General features: G+C 53.7%; 6 protein-coding genes across 6 annotated transcripts; 4 read left to right on the forward strand and 2 right to left on the reverse strand.

Annotated features, from left to right (window-relative positions):
- Window positions 1–1,306: 1,306 nt before the first annotated feature.
- HER10_EVM0004405 (ADP,ATP carrier protein) lies at window positions 1,307–2,839 on the forward strand (the record flags this gene model as incomplete). Its single annotated transcript, XM_035474053.1, has 4 exons — window positions 1,307–1,348; window positions 1,656–1,677; window positions 1,796–1,872; window positions 2,030–2,839. 4 exons carry the CDS (start codon window positions 1,307–1,309, stop codon window positions 2,837–2,839), a joined length of 951 nt encoding a protein of 316 aa, XP_035329211.1.
- A 902-nt stretch (window positions 2,840–3,741) lies between these two features.
- HER10_EVM0007115 (uncharacterized protein) lies at window positions 3,742–4,275 on the forward strand (the record flags this gene model as incomplete). The annotated part of the gene is made up of 2 exons (XM_035476681.1): window positions 3,742–4,155; window positions 4,228–4,275. 2 exons carry the CDS (start codon window positions 3,742–3,744, stop codon window positions 4,273–4,275), a joined length of 462 nt encoding a protein of 153 aa, XP_035329566.1.
- A 4,737-nt stretch (window positions 4,276–9,012) lies between these two features.
- On the forward strand, window positions 9,013–12,271 carry HER10_EVM0006596 (extracellular serine-rich protein). The gene is made up of 3 exons (XM_035483015.1): window positions 9,013–11,224; window positions 11,315–11,654; window positions 11,896–12,271. Exons 1-3 carry the CDS (start codon window positions 10,303–10,305, stop codon window positions 12,194–12,196), a joined length of 1,563 nt encoding a protein of 520 aa, XP_035329497.1. The 5' UTR covers window positions 9,013–10,302; the 3' UTR covers window positions 12,197–12,271.
- Window positions 12,272–13,216: 945 nt separating this feature from the next.
- On the reverse strand, window positions 13,217–14,811 carry HER10_EVM0000467 (cytochrome b5-like Heme/Steroid binding domain-containing protein). Its single transcript, XM_035470248.1, has 2 exons — window positions 13,974–14,811; window positions 13,217–13,880 (listed from the first exon to the last, which is right to left on the reverse strand). The coding sequence occupies exons 1-2, from the start codon at window positions 14,277–14,279 to the stop codon at window positions 13,374–13,376; spliced, it is 813 nt and encodes a 270-aa protein (XP_035328767.1). The 5' UTR covers window positions 14,280–14,811; the 3' UTR covers window positions 13,217–13,373.
- A 949-nt stretch (window positions 14,812–15,760) lies between these two features.
- On the forward strand, window positions 15,761–18,249 carry HER10_EVM0004123 (uncharacterized protein). The gene is made up of 2 exons (XM_035473776.1): window positions 15,761–16,382; window positions 16,444–18,249. The coding sequence occupies exons 1-2, from the start codon at window positions 16,026–16,028 to the stop codon at window positions 17,971–17,973; spliced, it is 1,887 nt and encodes a 628-aa protein (XP_035329180.1). The 5' UTR covers window positions 15,761–16,025; the 3' UTR covers window positions 17,974–18,249.
- Window positions 18,250–19,715: 1,466 nt separating this feature from the next.
- HER10_EVM0006248 (BTB/POZ domain-containing protein) lies at window positions 19,716–22,752 on the reverse strand. The gene is made up of 3 exons (XM_035475839.1): window positions 21,704–22,752; window positions 21,342–21,551; window positions 19,716–21,285 (listed from the first exon to the last, which is right to left on the reverse strand). Exons 1-3 carry the CDS (start codon window positions 21,936–21,938, stop codon window positions 20,105–20,107), a joined length of 1,626 nt encoding a protein of 541 aa, XP_035329447.1. The 5' UTR covers window positions 21,939–22,752; the 3' UTR covers window positions 19,716–20,104.
- Between the last annotated feature and the right edge of the window lie 43 nt (window positions 22,753–22,795).

Here is a 22,795-nt window from a genome sequence, read left to right on the forward strand (position 1 = left end):
TTGCGAATGAGCATTAGCGGCGGCGGCTCAAAGGAGCTGACAAGCACACAATCAAGAGACCCCCCGAGCTTACGCTATATGTATGTGGACAGTAGAGGTGCCCGGCCCATTTAACCAAGCTGGGCGGCTTGGTACCGGGACATGGAGGCAATGCTCGGGATGAAGGGGAATTTTGATGCCACGGGGCCGGATGAGATATCCGTCGGTAATGTCTGGTTGCCATGGCAGGCTGAAGATGGCTTCTAGGCCTCAGGTTCCCCGGCTGGCAGCAGAAGCAGCGAGGGTACCACCTGGTAGTGATGCCTCACCATACCATGGCCATATCGCGGATGCTAATGACGATGTTTCTGGAACAAGAAAGATGGGATAACTTGAGTAGCCTCAGATGAACAACCAGGCTTGGAATGAAATCTCATTAGAACAAGGGCCAGGCCGTCCAACCCGTATGCTCTTCCGCACCCTCTGACTAGCCCAAGTCGGGTACCTTGATGCCATCGACTCTGTCGATATGGTGCTAGACACTCGTATGCATGCCCCTATTGCTTGCAACACGGTCGCCAATATTGGGAATATCGAAATGGGATCTCGAGTCTAGAGCTTTGAGCTTCAGTGACAGACTCTCCCCCCAGAGTTCCTGGCTAGTGAGCACTAACGACCTGAAGTCTGGCGGACGATGCTGCCGTCCAGCTTCCCGACGACAAGCGTAGGCCAGAAACATTGGCCGCGGAGTCCCCGTGCAAATCTCGGGGTGAACCGGTATCTCAATTCCATGGCAAACTAGCGCTTCGGCCTGAGGCCACAGAACTTGGCCTGAGTTGCCGGGCCAAAGAAAAACTTCGCCTTTGCTGCTGGCCTGCACCTTCCCACAGTGAAGTTGGGGGTTGGAGCAGCGGAAGGGGGCGACTCCACCCGCGCCTGCCCAGTGCCCACCCATGGGAAGGGAAAGAGGACACCTGCACCAGACGGGAGCCACCACCCAGTGCACTTTCCCTACCAAGTCTGGAGGGCCAGCAAAGAGAAGGAGGAGGAGGGACCCGCTCTTGTCCACTTCTCACGCACCCTGAGCCCGGCCTGGGGTGGTCGGTGCTCCTTTCTTAGCGCGGCCCGGAAAGATTCGCTCAAAAGCTGTTCCTTCTTCGGCCACCCTGCAGGAATTTTTTTTTCCCTCCCTCAAACCTGCTGCCGTCGGAGCACTTAAATTCTCTCGACTCGCTCTTCCGTCTTCTCATCCCCTTCTATTCCTCCGTCCATCTCCGCTCATTCTTTTCTCTGAGGTTGATCTTTTGAGAAGAAACCCACAGCCAAGATGTCTGTTCCCGTCGAAAAGCAGAAGGTCCTGGGCATGCCGGTAAGCTACTACTCATCCTCCCCTTGATTGTTATCCGAGGCTGCGGGAAAAAAAATACACCTCACCGGCGACGTCGCTTCCTTCCATCATCGGTCTATCATCAATGGCCACTGCATCCAGCTATGCATTCCATCGAGACATGACGAGTCTCAATGTGATGGACTGGATTTGGCGCGACAATGGTTTGCTGTACAGCTTATCGTCGCTGATGGAAGAACCAACGCGCTGGAGCTGGTATACTTCAACCTGCCTTCGGATATCAAGATGAACATCAAGATGAATCAATTTGTTAACTCATGTATCACAGCCCTTCGTGGCCGACTTCCTTAGTACGTTGCAGAACCCAATTCGATACCGGCATCTGCCATCGATCAGCTTCCCGACCTCGGCGAGCTGATCCCGGTACCGCGATAACCACGATGAACAATCACTAACAACTTCCTACAGTGGGAGGTGTCTCCGCCGCTGTCTCCAAGACTGCCGCCGCTCCCATTGAGCGTATCAAGCTTCTCATCCAGAACCAGGTTAGTATATGTGACTGCTCAATCAATCTGGACAGCTAGCCGGCCAAGGTCGGACCGGGTTACCCCGGTCGAAAAAGTTGTCACAAGACGACACGTGACCTTGGCCATCTGTGCTGCCAGTCATTCACCAGTAGGACTGCATCTAACAGCCTCACAGGATGAGATGCTTAAGCAGGGTCGTCTCGACCGCAAGTACGACGGTATCGTCGACTGCTTCAAGCGTACCGCCGCCGACGAGGGTGTCATGTCCCTGTGGCGTGGTAACACTGCCAACGTCATCCGTTACTTCCCCACCCAGGCCCTGAACTTCGCTTTCCGCGACAAGTTCAAGCAGATGTTCGGCTTCAAGAAGGAGCGTGACGGATACGCCTGGTGGATGGCTGGTAACCTGGCCTCCGGTGGTGCCGCCGGTGCCACTTCCCTGCTCTTCGTCTACTCCCTCGACTACGCCCGTACCCGTCTTGCCAACGACGCCAAGTCCGCCAAGAAGGGTGGTGAGCGCCAGTTCAACGGTCTCGTTGACGTCTACCGCAAGACCCTCGCCTCCGACGGTATTGCCGGTCTCTACCGTGGTTTCATGCCCTCCGTTGCTGGTATCGTCGTCTACCGTGGTCTGTACTTCGGCATGTACGACTCCATCAAGCCCGTTGTCCTTACCGGTAACCTCGCCAACAACTTCCTTGCCTCTTTCGCTCTTGGATGGCTCGTCACCACCGGTGCCGGTATCGCCTCTTACCCCCTTGACACCATCCGTCGTCGCATGATGATGACCTCTGGTGAGGCCGTCAAGTACAAGTCTTCCTTCGACGCCGGCAAGCAGATCATCGCCAAGGAGGGTGTCAAGTCTCTCTTCAAGGGTGCCGGTGCCAACATCCTTCGTGGTGTTGCCGGTGCTGGTGTTCTGTCCATCTACGACCAGCTCCAGGTCCTGCTCTTCGGCAAGGCCTTCAAGGGTGGCTCTGGCTAAATGCCTTTGACACTTCTTCGTGTATAAACTCTTCACTGGTGGCGGGTTGGGCAGTTGGCGAATACCCGGGCTGTGGGGATTCGTTACTGGTTAGGATCAGATGAGGAATCGGTTGACAAAATGGGGAAGATGGATGTTGCGGAGGGGCTTTGGATGCAGGCACCACAAGACGTGGCACGCCTGGATCGGCCAGTCCTTCGTGGTTTAGACTGGCATCGGCAAGGCGTTCTCTTACATGACCTGAAGAGCTTTGCTTGCTACCTAATCCACTGTAATTTGTACACTAAAGCAATTCTCGATTGCACTCGTTCACGCAACACCTGTCCTCGCTGGACTTTACCGGCTTCTGGTCGATCCTGGGGTGGATTTTCCTTGGTATTGCATGACGATAGACTTCCGCGGTACAATAGGAAGATTTCTTTGATTCTATGAACGTTTTCCCATTGACTCTGGTGACATGATGCTAAAATCTCGATTGGGATTAAAGTCAATCATTATGATATTGCTGCCGGGTTGTGGTTCGCGGTGCTCTGATTGGCCAATGGAGCTTTTGTCGCTAGTCCGCCTAGACGCGCCTGCACTCCGCAGTGACAGTGACAGTCGCGTCCCGCTCCAAGCTCTAAATATTCCCCCACGTGCTCCCCGCCCTGATCGCCTGATTCCCAGGCCAGATCGAATCTCGCCGTTCAGCAGATGCACCTCTGACATCTGACACCCTGTGTTTACTTGGAGAAGTGGGCTATCACGCCGTCGACACGTGGAATCTATGTTGCTGTATCCGACACACGCAGCACTACTGATCTGACGCCACCAACTCGGTCTAGCTACTACTTGCTACCTCGATGCAAGCATATCACCAGTCCTGAAGCAACACCCAGCAGCCGAACAGAACAAGGACGAAAATGCCCAGACAAGCAGCAGAACCAGCGAAGCGCGGCCGCCCTGGTAGTACTCAGCAGCCAGCCGCGGGCGCGAAGCGCAAGGCTACGCAGCAGCCGGCACGTAAGAAGTCGGGACCTTTCGAACTCTCCGACAGCGACGCACCAGCATCGCGGGGCCGGCGAGAAGCCCACGACGATGCAGAGGAGGAAGTTGAAGTAGAAGAAGAACAGGAACAAGATGAAGAGGCTGAGGACGAAGGTCCAGACAATACGATACCGCCCGAGCTGCTGACGCGGCTGCTGCACGAGTTCTTTGAAAAGGATGACACGAGGCTCAGCAAGGACGCGAATTTGGCGGCGGGAAAGTATATGGATATCTTTGTGAGAGAGGCGATTGCGCGGTGTGTGCATGAGAGGCCTGGTGGCTTTCTTGAGGTTAGTGGCTCTTGGATATCTTGTGTTCCTTCATCTATAGAGGGAACTTGATGACTGACTGGGTGATGATAGGTTGAGGATTTGGAAAAGATTGCACCTCAGCTGCTCATGGACTTCTAGCCTGGGAGTCAAAGCCATAGAAACGACGACATGATGAGCGATACCCCTCTCTTACACTACACAACAGCCTTCGGACGGGAACGGTTTCTAGGTCAGGCTTGAAAGACTGTTGGCCTCAATTCTTGACTGGAAGATGACTTGCGGCAACGAAGCTCCCAGCTCAACACTTGCTCACATATTTCCCTCGGCAAAGAACGCTGCAACTCTGGATATCTCGAGGTGCTTGTCGGCCACGAAGCAGACCAAAAGCGAAGGGCCAGATCAGCATGACCCAAACATGTCATAGCTCGGGAATGGAGTGTGGAGATCGGTGTCATCGTCGACCGAATCCCATAGCATTATTGTCGGATCTGCACAACACAACGTCGTGATCTTCTTTTCTTCATCAGCCTTGCGGCGGTCATGTCCGTGGAGAAGATGCGAAGAGGTCTTTTCCCACGGGTTTCTGCAAAGCCGTGAGAGATTGATACAGTTCTGTCGGGAAGGCAACACTTTTGCTCCGGTCGATCATGTGGAGCTCAGCCCACGGCTGCGATGATCAGGCATGTGTCTGCTACGATGCAAAGGGAGACTGGGAAACACGGTCATTCTGACACCAGGTGCATCTGTCCTTGCCTGACGCATTAACAGAATAATGAGTGTCTGGATCGGCCTGCTTGTGCGCGGCGGAACCATGGTGTGTTACTACCGCAGCCCGGTCGATCAAGGGAAAGCGGATAGAAATGCCGAAAAAAACCGGGAAAGCTATCACAGCGGTAAAACCAAGCACGAACGGTAGTCAACTGCCATTCGAAAAAAATTTTGTTGCCTCAACATTGTAATTGGGGCGAGGTTCAGACGAAACGGCAGGCTAGACGCCAGAGATGTCAAAGGCCCTGGAGTGGGATGGTCTGTCCAGGGGCGAGTGAAAGGGGGAGTGTGCTACCCAGACGAACAGAAATGGAAGAAAATTCTGAGAGTAATCACTTCTCTAACATGGTCTCTCTTACCCGTCGTGCCTGACCATCGGCTAAAATTGCACCATTTCGTTGTTCGAGGATGAGGCTCTTTATGTCTGGTGGGGAGGGGGGGGCCTTCGGACGAAACGCTACGCTGACACACAGTGGAATTGAGGCCATTGTTCGTTCGACTCTGGAATCTGGAACCCGGAGCCTCTGTTCTCTCCTGGGGTTGAGTTCTCCTCCCAAACAAATGTTCAAGAGACAGGTGTTTCTAGGGAACGGCGTGACAGCTGGAGAGCCGCAGTCTCACGATCTGAGGCACTTGGTCTGGGGTTGAAACTAGTTCCATAAGGCGGGCCGCTGCTCTGCTTTCGACTTTGGGGGAAAACCAATGATGTCTTGTCTTTCACGAAGGATCTTGAGCTAGCCGGTCATGGAACGTGGTTTGTGGCTAATACAATTGCTCTTCCATTAAACGAAGCTGGCTCTGAGCTTAAGGATCAGTATCGAGTACTGGGCTTGATAGCCAGTAGTCATGCATTGTGGGTAGCCAGAGGCGCATATGTCTTAAAAAAAAAGCCTGTGTCGGTACGGGCGCTCAAATTCGTCGGCAACTATTATTTGATGTTCACTGCACGACGACTCTGGTCTTAGTGTCCGTATGATGTCAAGGCTCTTGGACACATGTCTTGGCCTCATGTTGTAAAAGCCATACTACTCGCTTCCACTCAAGGATACGCCGCCGGCTTGCCCCTCGACGTACGAAGGCGGGATTTGACCCGACGACTCGTTGCGTGTTGGGATATTGTGCGTGACCATAGTTTCCCGGTTTAGTTGATACCAAAAGCACTGGCTCGTACAGTTTAACCGCGCTGATCGCCAAGACTGGCTTTTAATGAGATTCTCAAGACATGCCGACTTGGGGTTGTTCAATCAGTCGCCAAGTGGCCGGAGACTCAAGTAAAGAGTCTCAGAAGAATCGAACAGTTTCTCCAGGTCCTTGGCAGAGCCAAAGCAAGTAGAGTCTTGGAAAACCAAGAAAGTCCCCGCCTTCGCGATCGGATCTTTCCTTCTTGATACCTTCTTCCCCACTAGGATGTAGCCTGTGGGTTCAGGAAAGGGACAAAAAAAAAAAAAAAAAAGGCTATACCGTCCGTTGTGAATGCGAGCACATGTTCGGAGAAGGAGAGTCGGGCTCTGGTGGGAGGGTCGTGCGTGTTGAAGAAAGGTTTGGCCCAATCTTGCTGTTTTTGCCATCAACCACGCAGACCCGGTGCCTCTTTTTTCACCTTGTCTCGAGAAACATGAGTAGTTGGAGTGGTCTTGGCGATGGGTGCTTGACACAGGTTAGCCCTGGACTCATTGCGAAAAAAAAGTCTGTTTGTTTGTCTGGGCTGGCCTTGCTTGACCTGCCAAGGTGTGGGGGGAAAGAGGGATGATGGAGGGAAGAGGAGAGGACCGTTGACAGTCTGGTTCTGGTATGAGATCTAGGGTAGGAGCGGCGGCGGTGCATTGAAAGGAGAGTTTTTCTTTTTCTGGGAGACGGGGGAAAGATGGGATGACGCCAGAAGAGAGAGAGAGAGAGAAAGAGAGAGAGAGAGACTAGGGGAGAGACAGAAAGATCAGTTCAAACGCTGATTATGGTTTCTGAATAGAGCGAGAATAACCTGTCACTCCATCAATGGGTTGAACTCTCGACAATAACGAACGAAGCGGACTCTGACTTTTTCTGCCCCCAGAGGCCATTGGCTATTATTAGACACCTGTGAACTCGCGAGAACGGAGTGTGAGAGTGAGATGGGTGAAGAGGAGAGAGCCGTACGGAGTAGAGTGTCATTGAATTGGGGGCTGATAATTTTTCGATTTCACCATTGATCGATACCAGGGCCAGGAAGCGTTTCGTTTCCTCTGGCTTGAGACGGGGGAGTAGTTACCCCGACTGGTTATGTCAACTTGTCAAGAGAGGGAATCTTGACAGTCGTCTAGACGACGAAACGTGCAATCCGGCTAGACGGCGGGCGACAGAGGGACCCTTGTCAGGTATATCAGAAGGGTGGCTATATGGTCCTGGGGATCGTGGCCTTCAGTAGAGACCGTGTTGTTCCGTGAGGCTTCCCCTGGAATCTACTTGATGGCTAGGCTTCGAGGTTTGAGGCCGGAGGGCACATCATGGCAGGACGCGACTGAAAGATTTACGCGGATAGGTAGAATAGCGGATGGAGAGAAGCCGTTGGCTGGAGTCTGAGAGGGGACGTGGGGGGGAGCAATCAAGAACAAGATTATGCAGGTGAAGATCCCAGGCAAGCCATGGTCTTCCTAGTTACCGCGGACCGCGAATCGCGGGCTGCGATGAGTAAGGTCAGGTAAGAAATGCAAGTCAGGTGCGAGCCTGAGAGTCATGAGATAGTCAAGACTCAAATGGTCGGAGAAGCCGTTATGGGTGTGGCAAAGGTAGGGAGGGGCATGAAGACATGCTCGATTTGGGAACGAAGGAAATGCGGTATTGGATGTGTAGGCATGTGTGTGGTATGAAGGCTGGGATGTCAGATCTCGGAAAAGCGAATCTTGCGTACCTTTGGCCAAGAATAATTTTTTTGCCGCGGCTACTGCTACTACTCAGAGCAGCATCGCCGTTGTTTGAGCGACAGTGCGAGACAGGGGATGCTCTCCTTTCTTCTTTTCCTCTTTTTCCCCACGGGTTGAAGAGACTCTTCGTAACTCGTTGGCCGCGGGCACGTTCTTCTTAGAGATGATGGGAGGAAATGGAACGAGAAAGATGGCAGGCGAAAACATCAGACGCCAATGTCTCCATTTTTGGGCGTCTCTTTCTGTGACGACCGAGGGATGGCCGCAACTGTGGCAGGACTGGGATAGTAACACTTCTTGCCGCTAGGCGAGTCGAGGGTTGTGTGTGCCTTGATCGTTTGGGTTGAGGCTCACAGACCTGATTGGACGATGGGATGAGCACTTGGGAAGAAGTCAACGAGTGTGACAAGCAACGGCGGTGCACCGAGACGGGTTGACTAGTCCACTAGCTGGAGTCTTGAGCAGACTTGACATGACCAAGGCGAGCCGGGGGGGCATGGATCGTTTGTTTGCTTTAGGTGAGCGCTTCATTTGGGAATCGGACAATTCTTTTTAGAGCCCCAGACTGGCGGATACTGGAGACCCAGGGAAAGAGTGAGACGGTTGGGCAATTAATTTGGCCAGGGCAGAAGGGACGACGTCACGGCAACGGGCAGACTGGCGCATATAGTTGAGCGGTGCTAAGACTCAAGAGAGAGAGAGGCTGGGACGCAATGTGGTCCGGGACGAGGACGGAGGACGGACGGGAAGGGTTAGTGAGGCCATGTCATCCATTAACCATTGTTCATTATGATCCATGATGGAGAACAATCCATGATGATGTCTGTCTGTCTGTGTAAGTAAGATCCATGAAGATGGAAGCGAACACGGAGGAGAGGTGAAGAGAAGGGCAAGAATGCAATGGGTAGTTCCTGGGGGAAACGTCGAGGAACGGAGTGGATGAAACAGGGTACGTCGCGAAAGTGTCAGAGGGCTGAAGGAGAAGGTGAAGCACATCCGAGCGCCAGCCTCTTTTGGCGACCAGCCGGGTCTTTCAACCAATCAGAATGACGTTGAGTCGAATAAAGCGGGGATCAAAGACGGAGAGGTACGGGGATACATAGGTACGGAGGTACTTGGGTGCGTCGGGTGGACCGTGCAGAGGACCTCAACCTTATTTCGGCTTCGACGTCGTCCGACGACTTGAACAAGGTCAACTCGCTTTTGACACGCGCTACACTTCTCCGTACAGACAGACTACTCCGTACTCTCTCCCCCCGTGCTTCTCCTCGTCGGTCTCAAATTTTTTCTGCTTCCTGATCCTCAGCCAGTAGTCTAGGGCTAGGTATCCCCTCCTCCATCAACCGGGGGGCGTGGGGTCTCGAGGATGCTGGCTTGTCTTGGTCTCGTTGCAGAGTTGCGCCGTACCGCCGCCGGGGCTCACCATTCCTCTCCAGGCTCTCATCAAGGATGGATCAATCGAGACTCGTTGCGGACATCAGGCTGTAGGCACGGCTACGGATAGACGAAAATGTGAGCGTCTCTCGTCTGACATGTTGGGTGGTAGGTGTGTGAGTTTTCCTCGAATGCGAGTGCGCTAAAGTCGTGGCTTGTGGTTTGACGGGCAGAACGGGCTGATGTCTTGATGAGATGACTTTTCTTCCCAACAGGTTACAGGACTAGAGGCGGACGAACTGCCGTTACACCTGCTGTTCTTTTCTTGCCTTGTCTGGCCTTGCTCATGCTGTCAAGATCGGTCTGGTCCCAACTCTGACGACGTTGACGTTACAACCCACCACATCGTGAAGCATACCAGAGCATGGGCGTCGAATGCCGCAAACCGCAAATAGGTCGGGTGTCTACGTGCTAAGGCATAGACCGCCCTGGCGTTGACGAAACCCAATTGCCGTCTTTTCCTGTCTCTCACTCTCTCTCAGCCCTCAGGTTGTCTCTTTTGGTCTCATCCCCGGCCCGTCAATCATCAGTTGACGTTGAGCATGCCGCAGCATGGCGTGGCGTGGCGTGGCGTAGTGCGCCCAACGATCCATCCGCGACTACGACTACGTGTATCTTAGTCCAAGGTCTAAGCAACTCCAACCATGTTGCGTACCCTTCGGATCAATGTATCCAGATCCCTTCATTTCTTTCCATGAAAGATGTCGGAGGAGGAGAAGGATCGGCTAGAACGGCTTCCACCAATCCTTACTGGACTCTCATCCTTCCGCGCGTCTTGGCTTGGGTTTTCCCCGTACTACTTACTCCATGATCCATCATCCATCCACGCTTCTGACAAGTCTGACGACGGGGAACAAGGGCTCCCTACACAGCACCTTGCGGCAAATCCATCTTATTAGCTACTGTTGGGTGGTATAAGGCAGATTGACCTGCATGTCCAGTCTGCCAAGCATTGAGAAAAGAATCCACCGACGGCGACAGAGGGCAGCAAGCAAGTGCAAAGCAAGGCTTTTCCTCTCTCTCAATACCAGAGAAGACAGGCAATCTCCTGCAAGGTCGGGTCTTGATGTGTTTCTGCTTGTCCTGGGCTGCACTCAACAAGCCCATCATTGACCTATCCTCAGGTCCCTACGCACACAATTTGAGTAGACAAGAGACATACACAGTACGGCGGGTATGCAGGGTAAGGCTCTCACACCCATGGCCCGGCTGTGATGGTCAAAACGCGTTTCAACCACTGCTGCATCAGCCTCCCTCACACACCCCTGGCTTTTTCCTACCCTCCTCGCAATGGCAAATCGCACACACACGATGCTGCCAATGGTCCCCTTCGCCTCGCTTCAAGTTCTCGCCTCCACCACTCGACCCCCAGTGCAGCACTACCACACGTTCCAAAGGCCCTGCCCACCCATGCCTCATCCCTTCGCCTGTCGGCTGTACAGTGTACACGACTGATGTCGCGCCGTCGGGGGTGGGCATCATTCTGGTTGTCACGGTTGTTCAGATGCAAGACGACAACCCCAGGCACACCACCTTGAGGCTAGGACGGCCGCCCGAGCAGGGGTCTGAGGGTCCCTTGTTCTGGCATCTCGTCGTCGAGACGTGCGACACAAATTCTTGGGACGATCCCGAAGGTTGCTTAAATTCATGCCGTTCCCTCGCACCCCCCTCCCCTTCGAGTTCCCTTCTTCTTTTAGAAATTCCATCACTGACAACTTCTTCGAGGCGGGATTTCCTATTTGCTTCTCTTTTCTTATTCTTCCGTTTACGTTTAATTTTGTTCAACTTCTTCCAGAGGCTAGTCCTACCAAGAGCGCGAGTCGCCAATTTCTTCGAATATCTCCAACTTTTTAGTAGTCACTCTCTCGACTCCGTCTCTTCGACAACCACCTATTCACAACACTATTTTCTCGGATTCTTAAGAAAACTCAAAATCAAGATGCATATCTCAGCTATGGTTGTTTCGGCTCTGGCCGCTGTCGCTTCGGGTAAGCTGTCACGCGAGGAATCGAGAAGGGAGGGAGAGAGAGAGGCATGGCACAGGAAAGCAGGACAGTAGACTAACACGCCATCTGCAGCCGTCGACGTCCAGGTCGTTTCCGTCGCCTCGACGAACAACACGCTCAAGTTCTTCCCCGAGAAGATCAACGCGCCCGTCGGCTCCATGGTCCAGTTCCAGTTCCGCGGCGGCAACCACTCCGTCGTCCAGTCCACCTTTGACAACCCGTGCATCCCCATCTCCAACGTCAACACCTCGGCAAAGGGCGTCTACTCTGGCTACCAGCCCGTCGCCGCATCTGCCGCCAAGGGCCAGATCCCCGTCTTCACCGTCATGGTCAACTCCACCACGCCCATGTGGCTCTACTGCTCCCAGGGCAAGCATTGCCAGAACGGCATGGTTATGGTTATCAACGAGAAGTGAGTTTAATTCTGCTCTAGTCACTACTCTCCGCTGCAATCGTCAGCTTGTTCCCTCAAAAAGCGTCTACATTCATTTGGTCGGCGTGTGCTGTCCTCGTGGCTGCACCCTGTTTCAGCCTTCGGACGATGACACAAGACGCACGAACACCACCCTCAACTTCTCTTCCACATCACACCCCTAAAACAAGCAAACTCGGGAATGACACAATTTATGCTAACCACCCACCCTCCACAACAGCACCAAGGCAAACGCAACCCGCTCCATTGAGAACTACGCAAAGGCCGCAAAGAACGTCGCCCAGGCCCAGATCCCCGGCGGTGGCGCGGCCGGCGGCTCCAACGGCGGCGGCTCCGCTTCCCCCACCGGCGGTGCAGGCAGCGGCTCCGGCAACGGTGGCTCCGGTTCCGGCAATGGCGGCTCCAACAGCGGCGGCGGCTCCTCTGCCACCCCGTCGTCTCCTCCCACTGCCGGCGCCGTCTCCCTCAGCGCACCCGGCACCTTTTTGCTCGCTCTCGGCGCTGCCTTCTTGCTCATGTAAGAGGTTTAGTACCTTGTTTGTGTGCTTTTTCGGGATCGGTTCAAGATGGGAGGGGGTTATGGAGAGAGAGAGAGGGTACGGGCCAGGAGTTTGGTTTCTGGAACTACTACTACTGGGCTACTACTACGGGTGTAAACAAACATTTTTTGTGATGATGAACTTAATACCATTCACTTTTCCTTTTTTACTCATGGGTGGCATATCTTGTATGAAGAGACAAAAACGAAACGAAACTAGACGGGGCTCTTCATATGTATATGATAAGTCCGTGTTGGAAAAAACGGCGTGATTGCATGCTTGCTGCAATAACATCTAAATCGCATTTTCATTGATTCCGGCACATGTACGTTTCGTCGAGCACTTTGTATGCCCAATTTTCTGTTTGTCCTTATACCAGTTCTCGGAAGTGAGGCATCTCATGAACAGGCACTTGGAGTTAGCTTCGTCCTTGTGAGTAAGATAAAGTATCTCATTCTCTGATGCGGAGATGAGCATGTAGCTGATCATCTCCTACATACACCCAGTATTACTAGAGGGAGTTAGTGGACACTATTCACATAACCTGGCCTAGAGGTACTGAACAATTCTTGTTCTAGACTTTCCGTTTCTCAGTGAGGATCCGAGTCATTCAACAATCTTCTGCAGCCGAACCCTATGTGCACCATTCTTAATCCTTACGACCCAGATTCACGTCTTTTGGTTTTACTGCACATGAGAAGACCCGAGATGAGAGCCTTCAGGACTCTACAAGTACACCATTCCATCGTACAACCAGCGACCGGGACTGATCAAGAAAGCATGGTGGCGTTAGATGATGCGCTTTTGTCTACTAGCAAGACCAGTCTTGAAATGGGGAGTTATGAAAAAAGTGATATCTTCAGCGAGGAGATTACTGACGAAACTACCAAGCAGATCCGGTCTGTCTGTCTCCAGATCAGCTACTTCGTCCAAGACCAACTTGACATACATGTCACACGGACATGGAAAACGCAGCGCAGACATCGGATATCGTGAAAGGGTTCCGCCGCTTCATGTTGTTCAAGCCAATGGCTTTTTACTTCCTTTCTATCCCTTCCTAGTATACTACAGTGAATCGTCCTACAGTGAATCGTCCTTACAATGCAAACACCAAGTCCCGATAAGGAGGGCATCACCCGTGGAACATCATTCTCGGCTTTTACTTCTGCTCTTGTCCAGGAACAACCCTCTTCACCCGCCCCTTCTGCGCCTGCTCACAAAGCGGCCGTCTCTTCTCCTTCTCCAACCACCCTTCCTCCCTCTTGACCTTTCCGACCTCACCATACTTGTCGCTCTTGCTAAAGAAATCAACCCAGTGCTTGAGCGCATCGTGCACTTTTTGCTGCGCGGCGGCGCGCTCTTCCGCCTGGAGGGCCTGCATATCGGCGTACGACCAGTGGCGGTCGACTTCGGGGTCATCCAAGGGTAAGAACATGTCTTCGACGCCGCGCATGTCGGGGGTGCGGTCCTCGACGAAGCAGCCCGTGACGAAGCCGCGGGAGGCGTCGCGGCCGGCGAAGACGTTGTAGGAGCCGCCGGGGCCGTAGATGCGCGGGTTGGCGGAGACGTCAAAGATTGTGTGGTTGATGGCGAGGTAGATTGGCTTTGTCGGGTCGGAGCCGTCGTATTGGAGGAGTTCTTCGGGGGTTAGGTAGAGGGGGCCATTCTGTTTGTGTGACAAAGGTATGGTAAGCTTTCCGTTCGGTTCGGTTTGTCTTGTGATTGAGAATTTTGGAGAAAGAGAGGGTTGAACACGCACCCATTTGGCCTTCCAGTAGTCGGGCCTCATGTACCAGGGCTTATTCTTCTGGCCCCAGAAGAAGCTCTCGCCGCCGCTCTGGAGGTAGCTCAGGGCGCACGAGGCGAGGAAGAAGAAGCTGAGGAGGCGGAGGATGTCGAGGTAGGGGCTGTACTCGTCCGTGTATACAGACTCCTTCTTGGACTTTTTAGACTTCTTCTTGTCTGCTGTCGTGACGGGCGGTGCGTCCGAGTCGATGGCGTTGCCGTCCGAGTCGACTTCCTCGACGCGCTTGCGTTGCCGCACGTTTGCTGCGTCGTCGGCCATTGTATGAGCGTATGTTCTTGTGTCTGTGGAGAGGCGAGGAGAGGTGAAGTGAGGTGTGTAGCTGGCAGGACAGCTCGAGGTAAGGTTGCCGGTTCGGAAAGTCTCACTGCCGGGGAAGCTACTTTTAGTGATCGACGCCCTTGTACTAAGGTAGGAAGCTATCAGGCGCGATGCTGGTGTCACGTTGTCAATGTGGCCTGATAGAACCTAAGGGACACGATTCTAGATATATAAAGAATGGAAATGTACGGAGCATGTATCCGTACGCGGACAGATTTCTTGCACACCCCGCCGGAACCTGGCAATGGAATGGGCAAATACGTTACGGCGCGGACGGGACGGCGATGAGGTGGAGGCCGAGAGCGAGCAAGACACAAAAAAGTGACTTTTAGACGGCCTGTGATAGGTCGCTGCGGATCCAAGCCATCCGATGGGAGTCCCCCTTTTCTGGGTCTTTTTTTTGACAAGTCGGGGACCCTGGGGCCTGATTTAGAGGAGCATTGAAAGGCACTTTGCAGCTTTTTGGAGACTCTGGCAAGACTGGCAAGAATGCAGGAGGGTTCCCTGGAGACGCAGCAGTTACACATAAAGTGGCAGCCGTTGGCAGCTCTCCCGGATAGGTTAGAGGCTTGGAGCTGCTTACGGAAGCATTTGAGGGTACGGAGTACATACCTCAAGGAAAGGATGGTAATTAATGGGAAAGAGCAAAGCCTCAAGCTGTGTTCATGCGTGGCTGCTTACCTCATTATTGATGATTAGTACACTACTGGAAGGTACGGAGTATGGATACGGGTAGAGCTTCCAGAAGCTGTGACCCTGGTCAGAACGATTCAAAGGCAAGGCACTGGTACGGATAGTGGGCATCCACTTGTGCGACACAATGCAGGTTGGGGAATCTTCAGATGCAACAAGCAGAAACCCTCCATCTCTGGGCCGGGAGCTTAACCGATACATTACTCCGTACATAGTGTACCGTAGTATTCCGTGCAAGTGTTTGAGCTAGAAGGAGAAGGATTCAGGGAGAGGATGAGAGAAGAAAGCCATTTAATCCATCGCCATCCTTTCTTTCCTTCCTCCTGCACCTTCCCCAAGGTACCTACCTTTACCATAGCTTGGGTATCTTCATGCACATATCCTCTAAGTTGTTCTATATCAACCCAAGAACCCTTCCATAAATACAAAAAATCGTTATACCGAGTGACTTTACCGCATTGAGCAGCTGCCCGACGTCGAAATAATTCTTTAGGTCAAACCTCTTTTTTTCTTTCTTTTTTTCCTCTTTCGGTTCTTCGCCCAAAAGTGGAGCTGATTACACATGTCACTCGACCCTCAGCCAATCCCGTGGCCAAATGAGCCATTTCGCTAGACCAATCCGCCGCGTCACCCAGACAACCCACCTGCAGCAACTCCAGCGCCCGCACTGTAAACAGCCGCCCACCTGTTCTTGCTGCCCCAACCCACACCTCAATTCAACCTGGACTGGGAATCAGCTACATACACCTTTACTTTTGGCTTCTATTGCTGTATACCTACCTTACCCTACATGATCCATACCACCTCCGTTAAGGGTTTCTTCGCAACTCCAAACGCCATCATCGTCATTCTCGTACGCCGCGACGCATGCAAGACGTCTTCGGACAACACCCCCTCGAAGTAGACAAACCCCAACGGACGACTGCTCCATCAATCACGCAGCCCGCATGACAGATACCTCACCACGATAACCACAGAAACGCCATCACCACCATGGCCGACAGCGCCGAACCACCGTCCTCACCGGGCGGCCCATTGAGCCCAATGACCCCAGACCGGGCCAACAAAACCCAACAAGCTCGTAACCTATTTACCTCGCCTCGCAGTAGTCCTGGAGGTCGAGATAGCTCCGTCCACGAGAAGATCTCCCAGTTCAACAACCTCGCCATGCAGTCAAAGACTCTCGAGCGCAAGACCGCCGATGCCGCCCTTAAGCGCGCCATGCTGGGTCGCGAGGAGGCCGAGACCGAGCTGCGCAGATACAAGGACGAGTCCAAGGTCTTGCGCGTGCAGCTGGAAAAGGGCAAAGAGCGAGAGCAGCGCGTGAGCGAGCGTCTCGAAACCGTCATGGTACGCTCATCTGCCACATTTCCGGGGTGATGCAACTCAAACATACTAACATCTCCTCAAGGAACAATACGGCCGCGCAAAGGAAACCTACGCACACACAAAAGCAGCATGGGAGAAGGAAATCAAGCTCGCCCGTAAAAAGACATTTAAGAACGAGTCCCAAATTATCAAGCTCCAAGAAGAACTAAAGGCTTCCCGCGAAGGCTGGCGTCTCGCCTCCGACAACCTCGACGCCGAGAAGTTGCGCAACAAGGCCCGCGAGGAAGAAGCTTTCCAAGCTCGCTACCAGATGGTCGGCATGGAGCAGGAGCTCGGCGAGGCTCTCGAGCGTATCAAGATGCTCGAACAGGAACGCGACGTCTACAAGACCCTCGCCAAGGAGGAAGAGGTCGCCCGTATCGCCGCCGAAGGCCGTATCCCCCTGCCCAAGACGGCCAACGCCGCGCCCGACGACGAGTTTGCCTCGCCAAAGAAGAAGGGACCACGCTTCTCTCTCTCCACAGTCGACATCATCTCATCCGCCGCCAGCGAAGGAGAGATTGAGGAGCTTTCACTCCAGGTATCATGGGAGCGTCAACGTGCGGATCGTGCTCAGGAGCTCGTCGATTTCCTTCAGGCAGAGTGTGAATTGCGTTGCTGCCCATGCGCCAAGTCTCACAGGAGAAGAAGCATCGTCTCTCCGAGGCAAAGCTTGGCTTCAAACAGAGCGAGCATCTTGTCACCAAAGCGCAGACTGATGCCGCCAGCTGAGATTGCCGATGCCAGTGATCTGGTTCTCCTCCGTCGAGGTAGGGAATCGTCTCCGTCATTGAGGGCGTCCTTGAGCCCGCCAGTCGAAGACGCTCCCTTCAAGAAGCCGGCTGCGCACAGGAGATCCAAGGAAGAGAGGAGAAGCACCATCTTCTGTGCCCGTGAGGGTATTTTCCGAACTGTTTCGCAGCAAGAAGCCGACGAGATCGAGGCACAAGAAGAACGAGGAAGACGAGTGAACGAGTCAAGTGAAGAGTCCCCCAATGAACCTCCTACACCACACGATGCTCCAGAGAGATACTCGCGGACGCCCTCCCTCGAGCCCCCAGACTTTGCTGTTCTTGCGCAAGAACGTATGTCTCTGGCATCACTTCTCAATGCACCCCACGGTGGTGCCCACGGTGAAGTTCACACCGCACCTCTCCCTTCCATTCCCACCATGCCCGACACTGAGGAACGTCCGGCATCCCGCTCCTCAAGGGGCCCCTCGCCATCGCTCGATGATACACTTCGACCCCACACCTCGGCAGCTTTCTACACCAAGACCACAACGACAACCGTCCCTGTCCGCGACGATAAGCCTCGACCCCAGCCTCGGTTTGAGCGTGCTCGTACACCATCTGGCGGTGACTGTCAAATGTCCTTTGATATCAATAACCCCGCCATGACCCCGACAATGACCCGCGAGGAGGCCCTGGCTCGTATCCGCGAACGTCGTGGACGCGCCAAGTCCATCGCGCAAGGCACCGCGACACCCCGCAAGAAGATGATTGAGGGCGCCGGCGAGCGGCGAGATGTTAGCGCCCCCGCCGGTCAGACGGTTCCCAAGGCCAAGGCATAGAGTCCCTTTCGGTTCAAGGTGGCCTCGCCCACCATTGACCGCAGAGTGAAGCTGAACATGCCCCTCGAAGACATTGAATCACCACCGGCAGGTTTAGACAGCCCGGTCAATCCACAGACAGTTCAGTGGCGTAACGAGGGCATGCGACATCGCCTATGGAAGCTCACCCGGGACTCTCTCTCACGTGGCTCGTTTAGATGGTTGACAGATGTATGAAAAATCAGACTTGTTCACAAAAAGCAGGGCGTTTACGGTGGTCCATTAGGAAAGCGCGGGAGCTTCCAGGAGTTCTATTTTGGAGAGGAGTTTTTGTTCATTCATCCGGCCTGTTTTTCATCTCATGCTTTCCTCTCTGACCGGTACATGTCGTCTGCAGCATGGTCGCGGCGTTCTTGGACAAAATGGGGAGGGCAAACGGAGAAACGGCCTCCTTGTGTTTTTTTTCCTGTTGACCCCCTCTTTATGACGGGGAGTTTGGATTTCCCAACCTTGACGACACAGTACATACCACTGGGGGCGGGTTAGCATTCTTGTCTTTTTTCTATTTTCCTGTATGACGATGAAAATGAGGAGGGGGGTTGGCTGGATTAATGATAGTATTGCTTATTGTTGTTTTTAGTTGCTGCCTTACCTTATTCCGATACTTAATTGAGGCTTTTGACCTTGTTCTACTCCATTCTCCTCTTCAAGTCTCTCACCATCGTTCATCACTAATATCTGGCATCTAAGCGCCAGCAGTCACACTATTGTGTCTTTTTTTCTCCACCGCACCCGTTAGACCTGGCCAATGCCTCGTCTTCTACCCATCTGTCTTGACATACTTGACAATGTGGCTGGTCTCCAGTCCGGGTCGCCGTGAAAACGGCCCACTGCTATACACTTTTCTCTTTTGCGACCTTGATGGAATAGAGGCGTTTCTCGTCTGAGCAAGGTTAAGGTATATAGCCCAACCAGGGCCAACACACTCCCGCAATCCGGTTCCGTGACCTGTCAGCCGTGAAAGCCATTATGGCCGAACGGTATGATTCCGAACTGTGAGGGCTATACCGGCTATGTACATGGTGATGTCATGTATAGGTCGGCTTAGCCTTTTGTTTTTCTTGCTTCATTTTCTTTTGCACTTGGGAGCCCGTCAGTCACTGTCAGGGCATTCTGCGGACTTGGGGGGCTTGGGTGGAAGGAGACTTGGTGTTTGAGACTATTCTCGAGCGGGGGGATTTGGGTGAACAAGTGGTGAGATGTGAGGATGACTACTACTCAGAGCTGAGATTTCTGCGGGTTCGAATTGGGATCATGATGGGTTTTGCTCTGTTTCTATTTGGAAGAGGCTCTGCTGGGAATGATATTTGATATTCCGCGATAACTCAGCGTGGAGTTTGGATGAACGGTGATGAGACATGAATGCATTTCCGAGAGCAAGGATATTCGCGCGTTCGAAACCCGGTATCGTAGAGAACTTTGTTCTGTCCAAAAAATTGATGAGCTCTATTTTGAAAATGGTGTTTTGATGTTTTACAAGACTTTGCAGTAGGTGCTGTTGGTTCATTGTTCGATTACTTTTCTTCTTTTGCGCGGGCACATAAGGCAAGAGGTCTAATGAGGCTTCGAAAACCATGTCACGGAGCAAAAATCCTTTCCAGTATACCGATGGAGCAGGTGTATGAACCAAGACGAGAATTCACAAATTTCTCTCTAGCTAGACTTTTGCAGCAAGTACGGGAGTGATGCAGTCTTCGAACCCGCCCCCTTCTAACCCCCTTTCTCTCTTTAAAGAAGGTCTCGCCTCGAAAAATATTCCCCCTACTTTTTTCGACGTTGTTGATAGTTGGTAATGGTATAGGTAGCAAAAGCATAGCGAGTATAGCGAGTAATATCAAAAAGTCGTAACGTCATGCAAGAAGGTAGTATAGTATATCCACTTCCCGTCGCTTTTCCGCCCGCTCCCCTGGGAACACAAGAAAAAAAAAAAAACAAGGATCCCAAACAACTCCTCAAACATATTGGATATCCCAACTTTGCGACCTATATCGAACGATTGTGAAAAGACTCAAGACCGGAAGGCGGGGCAAGGGGGGATGGAAAGCGGTTCGAATGCATATTGGTGGTATCCGTCTAAAGCAGGCAGCCCCCATCATCCGTTCAGGAACCCCCTGTTTGCATTCCTTGCATTCTCCGAGCTATACGCGTCGAGCTTGACGGCGACGAGCACGCACTCGACGGAGCTCTTTCCGCCGCGCGACCCCTGGATCTTGAGCCTCCATTGGCCCGTCCGAACTACCCACTCCTCGGCCGCGAGCGCCGCCTGGCCCTGGCCTGCGGCCGTCGCGAAGCCGTGAGAGTCGACCCGTCTCCGCTTGCGCGAGTTGGGCTGGAACGCTGTCGTTGCTGTGGGTGATTCGGCTGTGCTCGAGGCCGCGGACATGGGGTTGTTGTTGTTGTTGTTGCTGTTGTTGGCGGTGACGGGCTGTAGGTCTTCAAAGTCTAGGGTGTGTGGTCTGCCGTCGAGGGTGATGGAGGTGTCGCTGTCGATGGACACGCGCACGAGGTCCTCACTGAGCGGGGTGTGTCCCGGTGTCGGGGGCTGGCTGCCGGCGCCGCCCGAGGCCATGAGGAGGCCTAGGGGTTGCGTCGTCGGCGGGAGGTTGAGCTTGGTGGCCACGACTTCGAAGAGGCGCGCCACACGGGCGCGGGTGTCCTTGAAGAACTCGGCGCGGACGGAGCCGGAGCTGTGGTGGAAGTGGAGGCGGGTGCTCTCGCCGCCGATTTCGAGGACCAGCTCCGCCGCGCGGTCGTCGACGTAGGGGCGGGCGTAGTTTACCCAGCCGGAGAGGTGGTCGGCGGGGGAGGGCGAGACGTCTGCGGCGACGCTGATGCCGCTTTTGAGTATGTCTTCGAGGCGCAGGAGGATCTCCTCGCGCCGGCGGCTCTGGTTGTGGCTGATGTGGTGGGGGATGAGTTTCTGCTCCAGGCCTTTGAAGTTGAAGTAGCGGCAGTCTCGCAGTAGCTCGGCGCGGTGCGACTCGTTGCGGATCGTTACGGGGTAGCCGCGTAGCAGGTGTAGGATCTCGGCAAAGGTATCGGCGGAGCGGTTTGGGACGGACGGCGGTAGGATGGAGGGCGGGCGGAGGAGGCCTTCGCGGTCAAGGCCGGGGAACAGGTCTTCGGGGTTCGAGAAGAAGACTGCGAAGCCGAGGGAGAAGAAGTTTGGCGAATTGCCTGGGTCGGTGAAGATATCGCGGGGGATCTGAAACTCGCGGTGACCGATGGAGATGAATATTGACTCCTCGTAGAGCTGTGATATCAGCTTGGGCACTGCCAGAGCTGTGTTAGCCATGAACGCAGAGGGCTTGAATTCGGCAAACACGCACAGCTATAGAATTGGGCGTCGGCAAATAGTCGCACAAAGTGCGTGCCGTCTCTGGGTTTGACATGATAGCCTTGGAGGTGGAGGGAGATGTCGGCAAAGGTCTGGGGATCGCGGTCGATGTACAAGGTGCGGATGGCATTGGAGAGGTCCTCGCCGGTTTCTTGTGCCTTTTTGACCTGGCAGTAAAAGTATTGAGAGAAGTACGACGGCGCTAAAGACAGAGACGGAGGGTCAGCATGGTGTTTTGTCTTGGGCGCCTTGCGCGGATCGCGGAGGATCGCGGCGCAACGCCGGACGGCGAGTTCGCATTACACCGAAGACGGGACTGAGAGAAGTGGGCACGGCAGGGATTCAGGAACGTACCATCGGATGAAATGGATGCGCCGGAGAGCTTAAACAGCTCATTGCCTATCTGTATGGGGAAGACGCGCTCGTGAGGGAGGAAGTGAGGAATCTTTGCGACCTGAGCCTCATCGTGAGGTGGCGCTGGGCTCTTTGATGGGTGTTGGGATCTTGCGCTGGTGTTGTTGGCAACGGACATGTCGGCGGCAGCTGATCGACGCTGAGGTTGAGAATCGGATTGCGCTTGTTGGACCATGGCGCCGCCGTGTTGTCTGATCGTATCCAAGATTCGCGACTTGGACGGGAACTCGGCTCGATGTGCCGAGATGGAGAGAGGTTGTGTGAATGCAGGTGGCGTGACTGGCAGAGTTGAAATTGATTTACTCAGAAGCAAAGCTTGCAAAGAGCCTTGTCACCTTGCGCTGTGGTGTCAAAGCACGAACCATGGGCATTGACATCAGATGGAAACGACGACTACGATGAAGAAGATGATGACGACAGCAGCAACGACGACGACGACGACGACGACGACATGACCCAAAGTGCGTTTGAATAGAGCACTTGATGATTGCGCGCGAATGAGCGAGCAAACGAGGGGCTGGGAGCTTGAAGATGAGGGGCCGTGAATTGGTGGTGAGGTGGTTGATGTTGTTCCGCGAAACGGAAATCTACGCGAAAGTAACCCTCCCCTAGAAAGAGAAAAGTAAGGTATGGATACAGTTCTACGATTTGTCCATTACCGCTCGAGGGACCGGGGGGAGGCCTGTAGATTGTAGTTCAAACGGCGCGAGGCCGGGGTTGGAGCAGACGACGAGCTTAAGGTCTTGAGATAAGGTGACGTCGGAAGGGACGGAGACTGAAAGAGGCAGCGTGTGTATTGTCTCTCCAAGGTAAGGTAAGGCAAGGATGAGTCTAATCTTGTTTGATATGCGAGCGGCACAGTCAGCGCAGAATTGCTAGAGGTGTTGGATCCGTACGGAGACCTTACTCCCCCGTCATGGAGGATGAATTGACGCGGAATGGTCAGGTTCCATTTGGAAGGGGGCTGGAAGCCTGGAACTTGGGGGTGGAATGGAAAGGGACCAGGAATGTCAAAATGCCCTGGTACCAACT

The sequence above is a fragment of the Colletotrichum scovillei genome, assembly GCF_011075155.1.
Source record: "Colletotrichum scovillei strain TJNH1 chromosome Unknown Contig00009, whole genome shotgun sequence".
Taxonomy (NCBI): domain Eukaryota; kingdom Fungi; phylum Ascomycota; class Sordariomycetes; order Glomerellales; family Glomerellaceae; genus Colletotrichum; species Colletotrichum scovillei.